Below are 12,109 nucleotides of genomic sequence, written 5' to 3' on the forward strand. Positions count from 1 at the left end.
ACGAATACTCCCACACCTGATGAAAAACAAAAACACAACTACTCTACAACTCCTTACACTTGTGTCTTTTAATAATATCATGCTTCCAATCATCCGAATTTATGACTATTGTTTTATTGAGCTCATATTTCTTAGACAAATATGAAATCGGAGGAGTCAAATTGTCCATCCCTAGCAGTTCTGACTTTCGTAATATCTAGCATCAGAGGCTAGTTTTTTCTTGAAGTGTCTGAGAACTGAAAAGATTATGGTGCCCCCTTCAACCATGTAATTCCAAATACAGATGATTCTAAATTCCAGTGAATTTCTGATATATTACACAAAATTTAGATAGACATTTCCTGAACATATGATTAGTTTGTCTGTGGAGTAATGTGTACTTGGCTCATCTCTCTGCTCTCCATTCTTGCTCTGTCTAGTTTAGGTGACTTTTTCCTTTTTCCTTTACTATTCCCGTTATACCAACACTTTAAATGGCCATTCTATCATGAGATCAATCCTACCAAAGCACAGCTCTCATGTTTGAGCCAGTGTGCAGCATAGTCCTTGGCAAGATCAGATGTTTAATGAATGTATGGAAAAGTGATGTCACTCACTCCTGCAAAACTCCCTTTTCACTACTTTTACTGTGGACTATATTCTGACTTCAAAATGTCTTGCTTTATTTTCTGTTACTCACTTGTGGCTAGTTTTGTTACTTCCAGACTTGCTCTGAACATATCCCATGCTGTCCTGTTTGATCCTCATACTCTTCCCTCTTTTTTGAATGCTTTCTAATGGTTTTCCTCCTTCAGTGTCAAGTTAACAATTTTAACCCTATCCAGCAATACTCCCCTCTCCCTCTGAAATCCAGTGACACGTGTTCTATTTCTCTCCTTTATATGTGTGGTTTATATCTCTGTCTTGGTGTGGTTATTTGCACACATGCCATACTTCTAAAACCCAGCTGTTTGGTGCTTTTCTTAGAGTCCTTCTTTTTCCCTGTGCTGATGTATGCAGGATTCGGGAACTCTTCATGAATAGCACACACTTTGGAGAGAAATTTAGACTTACCTGAAGATTCTGTGGAACAGGTGGAGGGGATTTTCTTTTCTTTTTTGCATTTTTAATAACTTTCACTTTAGGATGATTTTAGATTTGCAGAAAAGCACAAAAATAGTACCCAGAGTTGACATGTATGCCACACAGTTTCCCCTGTTACTAATATCTTACATTAGGATGGTATATTTGTCACAATTAATGAGCCAGATTGATATTTTGTTATTAAGTAAAGTCTATATGTTGTATCCAGATTTCCTTGTTTTTTTTTTTTTTTTTGAGACAGAGTCTCACTTTGTTGCTCAGGCTGGAGTATAGTGATGCAATCATAACTCACAGTAACCTGAACTCCAGGGCTCAAGTTATCCTTTCACCTCAGCCTCATGAGCAGCTAAGACTATAGGTACCTGCCACGCTAATTTTTAAAGTGCTAGGCCAATTTTTAATTTTTTTTTTTTTTTGTAGAAATGGGGTCTCACTATGTTGCCTAGGCTGTTCTCAAACTCCTGACCTCAAGCCATCCTTTCATCTTGGCCTTCTAAAGCACTGGGATTATAAGCATGAGCCACCATGCCTGGCTGTTAATTATTACCTAATGTCCTTTTTTTGTGTTCCAGGATCCCATCCAGGATACCACATTACATTTAGTTGTCCTGTCTTTCTTCAGTTTCCTAATTACTGAACATTGCCGAGACTTTTTAAATTTTTAATGATCTTGACACTTTTGAGGAGTACTGGTCAGGTAGTTTGAAGAATGCCCCTCAATCGGGATATGTTTGATGTTTTTACCATGATTAGATTGGCGTTATGTGTTTTTAGGAGGAAGAGGTGTGTGTGTGTGTGTGTGTGTGTCTACATATAATTGTGATAAAACACACATAACATAAAATTTACCATCTTAACCATTTTTAAGTGTGTAGTTCGGTAGCATTGAATACATTCATAATGCTGAGCAGCCATCACCATCATCCATCTATACAACTCTTTTCATCTTGTAAAACTGAAACTCTATACTCATTAAACCAGTGACAGTCTCACCACATCATAAACTATAACAACACTTATCATCGTTGATGTTAACTTGATCACCTGGCTGAGGTAGTACTTGTCAGTTATTCTATTTTCTCCCTTTCCATACTGTATTCTGTGGAAATAAGTCATTATGAATAGCCCACACTTAAGGAGTGGAGGTTATGTCAAGTGGGGAGTTAATGAGTGGATATTGTCTGCATAAATTACTGGAATTCTGAACATATTTGCCTATTCTTCCCTATTTATTTATTTAGTCAATCATTTATATTAGTCTGGACTCTAAGATATTTGTTCTATTCTTTGGTTATAATCCAATACTACTTTATTTATTTTGCTCTTCAAATTGTCCTGGCTTTGGACATCGGGAGCTCTTTCAGTTGGCTCTGTGTCTGTGTTTGACACGCTTATTTGTTTATTTACTTGTTTAACACTTCCTTCCTTTCTGGCACTACAAGGTAATCGAGGTTCATATTATATATGCCCTGCTCAGTCCTAGAATCAGCCATTTCTCTAAGGATCTCTGATTTGTTTTATTAGAGAAAGTTGTTAGACTTTAGGATTTAGATGGTAGGTATGCTTATTGCTACTGGGGTGTTGTTGCTTCTAAGGCTTTTTATCTGACGGAGCAAGGGAATATTTTTATGTATGTTAAACATAATATAATTATGTTTAATTATACAGCAAATCTTATAAGGCAAATCTGTGCAGAATTCCAGAATTTTGCCTCTTAATACACATGCTTGAGCCCACTCGCCCAACTTTTGAGATCACAATAAAATATACGTTATGTATATTAATTATATTATGTATAATTTATATGTATGTAATGATATCTATATGTATTTATATATCCATCTATGCCTATATTAAGTTAAACATGAGCATATACTTGGGTCTTCAACCCTAATGCATTACCACAATGATCATTCTAGCTTTCTGGCCTGTTTGTCTGAAACCTCCCCCTCTGGCAGTGAGAACCTGGCTCCTACCACTCACCATCCATTTGCTTAAGTTAGCAATTCCAGTATATATAATATATAATAATATATTGCAATATAATATATATTGCAATTCCAGTATATTTGCCAGCGGTGGATCTGTGTGGGTACAGGTCTGCAGCAACCTCAATTCTTGCCTTCTCAGAAGAAGGAATTCAACTGAGGTGCATAAGGCAGAAGGAGAGACCAAGGCAAGTTTTAGAGCACGAACAAAAAGAAAATTAAGTACACTTGGGAGGGGGTCAAGCAGGCCAGTTGAGAGACCAAGTGCACTATTTGACCTTTTAACTTGGGGTTTTATAAGTTGGCATGCTTCTGGGGTCTTGCGTTCCCTCTCCCCTGATTTTTCCCTTGAGGTGGGCTGTCTGCATGCACGGTGGCCTGCTAGCACTTGGTTAGGAGGGGAGCATGTGCAGTGTGTTTACTGGAGTCATATGCATGCTCACTCGAGGTGTTTTTCCCTACCCACTTGAATGTCCCTGGGAGGTCATAAGCCGGTTAAACTTTGCCATTTTGCCTCTGAATATGCATGGTTCGGCCCACTTGCCCAACTCTTAAGATATTAGCGAGAAGCTGCTGATCACCAGTGTCAGGTGCTTCTATCTATTGGGAGACTTCCTTTCCCTGGTTCTGGCTAGGACCAATTATTATTTTAGAGAAACAGTTTAACAACTGCCTGACCATCACTTGATGGTCACCTGACATTCTAGGTTGGGGCGGAGGATGGCCCTCTACTGCCCTGCTCATGTCTGACTAGCTACCTACTATAACATTTCCCCCAACAAATGTCAAAGACTCAATTTTTTTGGAGAAAATGGAGAAAAGTCCGGTGGTTCTGTGGGTCGTGGCCTTTTGCTAGCTGTCAAGACAGGGTTGGCTCCATTGGTTGGTAAAAGTGGTATCCTGCCAAGTCCAAGGGGGACAGGGACAGGACTTTTCCTCTGTTGTGTCCCACTGATGGGCAGTTTATGGGTCCCCTGCAGAAGGGTGATTTGGCAGGATGGTATCCCTCACTGAGGATCTGGAGCTTGATGGCCTGAAAGCAAGAGGAGACAAATCAGGTTACTAGATTTAGAAGAATGTTAAAACGAAATAAGGGGGTGAGGACAGCTTCCCAATAAGATCTCAAGAGTTGAGCGAGTGGGCTCAAGAACACGTATTAAGGGGCAAAATGGCAGAGTTTTACTGGTATATGACCTTCCAGGGAAATTCAACTGGGAAGGGAAGAACGCCTCAAGTGAGCATGCATATGACTCCAGTAAACACACTGCACATGCTCCCCTCCCAAGTGCTAGCAGGCCAGCGTGCATGCAGACAGCCCACTCCAAGGGAAGAATCATGGGAGGGGGAACACAAGACCCCAGAAGCATGCCGACATATGAAACCCCAAGTCAAAAGGTCAAACAGTGCACTTGGTCTCTCAAGTTGCCTGCTTGGCCCCTTCTAAGTGTACTTTACTTTTTTTTTTCCATTCCTGCTCTAAAGCTTTCTAATAAACTTTCAATCCTGCTCTAAAACTTGTCTCAGTCTCTCCTTCTGCCTTATGCCCCTCAGCTGAATTCTTTCTTCTGACGAGGCAAGAGTTGAGGTTGCTGCAGAGCTATACCCGTATGGATTTGCTGCAACAGTGGTTTCAGAATTATTAACCCCATCCCCATGGGAAACAACCTCAGCAGTTAGAGTCTAGTGTTTCTTTTTGCCTTTAGTCTTCCAGACTCTAGTCATTTTCAAAATTATTTATGTTAGCACATTCTTTTGCCACCCACTTCAGTGAGGTTGTTGCATCCATTTAGCCCGTCTGAAAAGACTACATATTATATGATTCCATTTAAATAACCTTCTGTAAAAGGCAGAACTTATAAAGTCTATAGAGACAGTAAAAAGCACAATCATTGCCAATTAGATTCTTTATCATATTCTGCATTCCATTCTGAGAACTCCTGACCTCCTAAATGATTAGTTATATATATATTTATATATATATATATACACACACACATATATGTATAATGTGGAAAAATAAACAGGCACACAATTTACCATCTTAGCCATTTTTAAGTATATAATTCAGCAGTATTAAATACATTTACAATGTTGTGTAACCACCAACCACCTCCACCATTTGTAAACCAAGTAGTATCTAAGACAGTTCTCAATCAATTTAGAAGTTTATTTTGCCAAGGTTAAGGACATGCCAAGCGGAAACGAACATAGCATCACAAAAAAATTGTCTATGGTCTGTGCTTTTCTCCAAAGGATTCTGTGGGCTTCAATATTTAAAGGGGAAAAGCAGGCTGGAGGAGGAGGAGGGAGGATGTGGTAATCCACATGTAGCAAGGGAATAGGAGCAGGTAGGGGAATTATTAACTATGTTTTCCTCTTGCCCTCAGTATATCAGCACTTTACATAAGATAAGGTAAACATAGAGTGGCTACCTGTGGAGATATTTCACCTTTATCTGTGGCTGTCTACTTAGTAACCAAAGGCAAGGCAGTTTCTTGCATGACTCAGTTTTCAGCTTATTTCTTTTCCTTTTGGCTTATTGTATTGAGGTCCCAAGTTTTTATTTTTCTTTCACACATATGTCTCCATAACTTTTTTCAACTTGTAAAACTGAAACTCTATACTCATTAGATAATAACTCCCGTTCCTCACTTCCTGTAGCCCTTGGAAACCATCATTCTACTTTATGTCTCTGTGATTTTGATTACTCTAAGTATTTCATGTCAGTGGAATCATACAGTATTTGCCATTTTGAGACTGGCTTATTTCATTTAGCATAATGTCCTCAAGGTTCATTCATGTTGTTACATTTTTGGAATTTCCTTCCTTTATAAGGTTCAATAATATTTTATTGTATTTATATACTACATTTTGTTTATCCGTTCATCCATTGATGGACACTTGGGTATCCATTGTAGCTACTCTGAATAATGCTGCTATAAATATCAGTGTAAACATATGTCTTTGAGATCTTGTTTTCAACGTTTATTTGCATGTATACCCCAAAATGGAATTGTTGGACCATATGGTAATTCTATTTTTAATATTTTGAGGAAACATCATACTGCTTTTTGTAGTGGCTATACCATTTTACATTCCCAGCAACAGAGCACAAGTGTTGCAATTCCTACATATGCTTGCCAAAACTTACTTTCTGTGTGTGTGTGTGTGTGTCTGTGTGTGTGTGTGTGATAGTAGACATCCTAACGGATGTGAGGTGCTCTCTCATTGTAGTTTTGATTTGCATTTTCTTAATGATAAGTGATGTTGAACATCTTGTCATGTGCTTATTGGACATTTGTATACCTTCTTTGGAGAGATGTCTATACACATCCTTTGCCCGTTGTTGAATCAGATATTTGTTTTTGTTGAGTTTTAGGAGTTCTCTATATATTCTGGATATTAACACTTATCAGATATATGATTTGCAAATGTTTTCTCCCATTTTGTGGGTTTCTTTTTTATTCTGTTGATAGTGTCTTTAGATGCACAGATTTTTAAAGTTTTCATGAAGCCCAAATTTGTTTAGTTTTTGGTGCCCATGCTTTTCGTGTCATATTAAAAATAGCGCTGCCTAATCCAATGTTATGATGCTTTTGCTCCAGATTTTCTTCTAAGAGTTTTATAGTTTCAGGTCTCATATGTAGATCTCTGAACCATTTTGATTAACTTTTGTATATGGTGTTAGGTAAGGGTCCAACTTCGTTCATTTGCATGTGGATATACAATTTTCCCTGCACCATTCATTGAAAAGACTGTCCTTTCCTTCATTGAATGGTCTTGTACACTTGTCAAAAATCATGTGACCATGTATGCATGGGTTTATTTCTGGGCTATTTTATCTATTGGTCTATATATCTTTTTATGCCAGTACCACACTGCTTTGATTACTATAGCTTTTTAATAAGTTTTGAAATCAGGAAGTCTGAATCCTTCTGCTTTGTTCTTCTCAAGACCTCTGGTCACACAGAGGTTTTTTTCTCCCATATCTCTGAACAGCACTAAATTGTTTTCCTAATGTTATTAGCAGTTTCACTCTTTCCCCCAAATCTGAATATATTACTCAGCATACAACACAGGGCTCTTTAACATTTCAGGCCCCACCCAAACAGCTTTTCAGACTTTACCATCCGGTCACCTATATCATTCTTCTTCATGGTCCTGGTTAACAGTCCCCTTTCCCAACATCATCATTTCACATCTCTTTACACAGTCTTTTAGGGTGTGAACTGTATCTTTAGCTGCATAATCTGCAACAGTGTTGTGCCTAACTCTTAGTAGATATTCAATAAATATTAATTGAATGGACCAATAAGTGATTTGGTATAATGTAAAAGCCAGATAGCAGACTAACCAACATAACCTAAAATATGTTCTATATTCTATCCACCGGGCTAATATAATTGTTTCCTATGTACTATTTGTTATTTTAAAATATTTGAAGGCTACTTGCAAAAAAAAAAAAGGCCTGAAATCTAGATACATTCAATTAATGTGGAACACATGGTGTTTATAGAAGCATTATCAAATAATATCATGCTAGTGAATCTTGATCATGTATGTCAGAGGATTTCAGTATTAGCCCAGAACATCAGCATTACTACAAACAGCTGAACTATATTGTATGAAATTGATTTCCTCATGAAATACTGCATGGACAGGATTTTGGGAGTTGGCCTTCTAGATTAGAAATATTATCATCCATATTATTGGTAAAAGGAGATGATGTGGCTGTTTATTAAGTAATTAGCTTTAAAAATCCTTGACATTGATATCAAATTTAAATACTGGGTCTCCAAGCACAATATTCTAGGAGAGCCCCATTTCACATACTTCAGTTTGAAGATAAACATGGTTCAATCTGTGGGCCCCTCTTGCAAAGCCTGTGTTGCTTGTGTACTACCTTTGAGCTGTGTACACCAGCATCTGTATGCCAGATTCCTAATGTCAGTGTGAATTAGCTACTAAAATTTGAGTGGTGGGAAAAGAGGGGGTTCTTAAATCTCCCCTCCCCATCCTCCACTAGTTCCCCTTCCTTTCCTACTTCTCTTCTTCCTCTTCCCTCTTAACACGTCTGCCATTGTGTTGGGTTTTGAAGAAGTTTGTCATTCAGAAGACAGAAATTTTTCCTCGGTTAAACCTCATATGTTTTTAATCATCCTTCATATGCCCAGTGGTTTGTATCAGAAATTAGGTCTTTAAGGAACTTGACCTTTCAGAGTCGAGAACTCTCCATGTTAAAGATTTATCTTTTGGTAGGAGGATTTTTTAAAAAAGTATAATAATGTATACAAGTAGAATGTTACAATAATATTTTGAGTCTTTAGATATTTTAAAAGAGGATAATTCATCTTTTCTCATTTGTGTTGCAAGGTAGGTTCCCATGTTTTTTAATACTTGAAATGGTTGAATTCTTTTTATGTCTTGAACTTCTTCTGGACTCTTTTGTTTGTAACTTTTAAATTGTGGAAATGACAAAGAAGCTGCTACTAGAAGTTGGTGGTTTAGCTTGAAGTGGTATGGTAGGTGACCACTTAAGGTTAGGTAGCCTTTCTTTCCCAGGCAGGGCAAATCATTTAACCCTCTCAGCAGGCACTGGAATTTAGGAAACAAGTGGAAAACAGAAGGTAAAATGATGATGGTCTATACAAGGCCTCAAGATTACTTGGCATACTGATGCAAACTTTCCAACATTCCAAGTATGCATAAATTTCATGTGTGCACACTGGTTTTGCCACTTCAAAGATTTGGATTACTTGTATTCTACATTTAGCCGAAATGAAAATTCAACTCTGGTTTTCATCGTACCTCAGTAATATGCTAATTTCATCCTCATGGCCTGTAAGAGTTAATGTCATAAGTTGGAACTAACTTACTAGTAGAGAAATACATGGGAATAATTGTTTCAATGTTTTTCATAGCTGATTGTGTTTTCAGAATGAAAACCAACTGACCACAAATCAAGAGCTGCCCCCCACAAAAAAAATCACCATGTTCCACTTGTGCCCACACAATTGATTGCTTGGGTATTTCTCTCAGAACATCTCTCTTTGACAAATATAGTCACTAAAAAATGTTAGTAGCAGAAGCTGCTGCTTTGGCATCCTGAGTTGGCTGTAACAGATTGCCTGATTTCCACATTGGCACCCCATATTCTTTTCTTTATTATGTATTGAATAAAAAGTGGCTGCTAAACTGCAAACAATTTAAATACATTTCCTTCTTCATTACATTCTTTTAAGTTTTACAGAGTTAGAAAATGTAGTGTGGCCCTTTCTACATTTTCGAAACTGGTGACTGTTTTTCCATACTAGGTAGATATGTATGACACCCCCTGTTGTTCCTGCTACATCATAGGTTAAACATTTTACAGGTTTCGAAGCCCTTGCATGTATTATTTCACACTCATCTTACACAACTCAACAAAATAAGGCAAATATCACTTTAATAATTTATAGATGATAATGAGGCTTGGAGAATTTCAGTAGGTTTTCTATCATCACAAACCTAGGATGTGGTAGAACCTGGGTCAGAATATAGGTTCAAATTTTCACATTTGAGCCCATGAAAATCCACTGTAATTCAGGCTCAGAGCATTATTGCTTTTGGCCAAGGGGTTATTGTATTATGATCAGAATAAAGAAATAATATATTTTGCAATTTTTGCTCTAGTGGTACCAGATATCACTTTATATTTCTCATTTTCATCACTGTGACCTCTTGATAAAGGAGATCTTGTTGTTATCCTTCCCTCTGATTTCTTTAAGAGTTAATCTCATTTGCCAACAAGAATTTTTTATTTATTTATTTTTTGAGACAGGGTCTCACTCTGTTGCCCAGGCTGGCATGCAGTAGCATGACCACAACTTACTGCAACTTCTACTTCCTGGGTTCAGGCCATCTTTCCACCTCAGCCTCCTGAGTAACTGGGACTATAGGAACTCGCTGCCACACTCAATACTATTTTTTTTTTTTTAGGAGACATGGTTTCACATGTTGCCTAGGCTTCTCTCAAATTCCTGGCCTCAAGTGATCCTCCTGCCTAGACCTCCCAAAGTGCTGGGATTACAGAAATGAGCCACTGTGCTTGGCTTGCCAACAAGAATTTTAAGACTTGGCCTACATATTATAATTAACACATTAAGAAGTCATATCAGCATGACCTCTTTTGTTTCCATTTTCTAGTGCTTATACTTTTGAATGTAATTTAGCATTACTTTCAAAATAGCAAATTTTACTTTTTGCAGTTTCTGCGACTGAGTTTACACAGTTGCATTATGCCAAAGTGTGGGCCATCTTCTGAAAGCTCTCTTGCAAAGGAAGAACACTAGTCATTGAGGTATCAGGAGTTAGAAGAGGCCAGGTGTGGTGGCTCACGCCTGTAATCCCAGCACTTTGGGAAGCCAGAGCAGGAGGATTGTTTGAGCCCAAGATTTTGAAACTAGCTTGGGCAACACAGTGAGACCCTGTCTCTAAAAAAAAAAAAAAAAAAAAAAAAAAAAAAAAAAAAAAAAGCCAGGCATTTGTCTGTAGTCACAGCTATTTAGGAGGCTAAAATGGGAGGATCACTTGAGCCTGGGGAGTGGAGGTTGCAGTGAGACATGGTCATGCCACTGTACTCCAGCCTGGGTGACAGAGTGAGACCTTATCTAAAAAAAAAAGAAAAAAAAAGAAAAAGGAAAAAAGAGAAGAGTTTTGTTGCTTCCTGTCATTCCTGTCACCTTTTGCCCAGTGGAGTTCAATGCACAGCTTCTACATAGAGGTGATGATTCTGCCTGGTCATGAAATGGTTTTGAGATGGAGGATGATGCTATGAAAAGTAAGGAATGTTGAAGGACAATGATTTTTATACTGATTTATGGGCTTCTCAAGACATATGTCTTTACCCTATCTGTCTTTTGCAGTGCCACATATACAAATAAGTCCTAATGTATTCTTATTAAATATTAGCCCTTAATAATTATGCCTAGTGTTCCACTATTGGAATGCTAAGCTTGTGGGAATTATTTATATCCTACTGCTGAAGGTCATCGCCAAGGTCTGATTTTTCACAAAATAAATTTACAACCTCTGGCATAAATGGGTTACTACTTGACCGAGTATCTGGTCAAAGAGTATGTTCCCATTTCTCAGAACCTGGGAGAATCTTGAGGAATGGCTTTCTTTCTTCAATGGTTTTGAGGTTTTATACCTACTGGGTATAAAGTAGTGAATCATGTCTTTTCCTTTTTAAAATTTTAAATTACAGATATAGCAATGCAAATTCAATTTTTCTTCCATGTAGACCCATATATTAAACTGATTTGAGTGTATTTCCCTTTTTTGAAACATGTAGGATTAGGAAAAGAGAAAAGTCTAAATTTAGAAAAAATATTGTGTTAATTTTAGTTGAGATACTCATGTTGTACCTAATAATGTTTTCTAGAACTTTAAGTGTAATAAAAATATATATATAAAATAAAAATAAAAAAATAAAGTTAAATTAAATTAAAAAAAAAAAGAAACCTTTGAAACCTCTTAGAACCTAACAATGTGCTCAGGGAAACCCAAGATATTGTATATATACAATGTAAGAAGCTTGTTACACGTCAGTTCTCTATAATTCTATCAAATGAAAATGAGAATATGTCAAATATTAACCCCTCTGGGAACTTTGGGGAGTTTCATCTGAAGTTCATCTCACTTCTCCCTTCTCCTCTTAGGTGGCCATGTTTGTGCTGCAACTGGGCAGTGCCACATTTGTGGTCACAGAGCCTGTGATCAGTGCAATGACAACTGGGGCTGCCACCCATGTGGTGACTTCACAAGTCAAATATCTCTTGGGAATGAAAATGCCATATATATCCGGACCACTTGGATTCTTTTATGTGAGTTTTTCATATGCTTTCATACATATCTTTTGAATGTGCAAGTTTCACAAAGTAGAATTTGATTAATTACAGTACTGAGATTTTTCTGTATTAAAGCAACTTGGGTTTAAATAAAATCTTATAGGATTTTTGAGTGTGACTTAAGGTATGAAACTAATTTAGTGAGTA

General features: G+C 37.3%; 1 protein-coding gene across 2 annotated transcripts in view; it reads left to right on the top strand.

Annotated features, from left to right (window-relative positions):
• The window catches only part of SLC26A7 (solute carrier family 26 member 7), a 142,809-nt gene that overhangs the window by 55,737 nt on the left and 74,963 nt on the right, over positions 1-12,109 (top strand). For both annotated transcript variants that reach the window (XM_063643423.1, XM_055286732.2), the window contains exon 4: positions 11,774-11,938. In XM_063643423.1, coding sequence (XP_063499493.1) covers positions 11,774-11,938 — 165 coding nt within the window. The remainder of the gene's footprint in view (positions 1-11,773; positions 11,939-12,109) is intronic.

This window comes from Symphalangus syndactylus, chromosome 7 (genome assembly GCF_028878055.3).
Source record: "Symphalangus syndactylus isolate Jambi chromosome 7, NHGRI_mSymSyn1-v2.1_pri, whole genome shotgun sequence".
NCBI lineage: Eukaryota > Metazoa > Chordata > Mammalia > Primates > Hylobatidae > Symphalangus > Symphalangus syndactylus.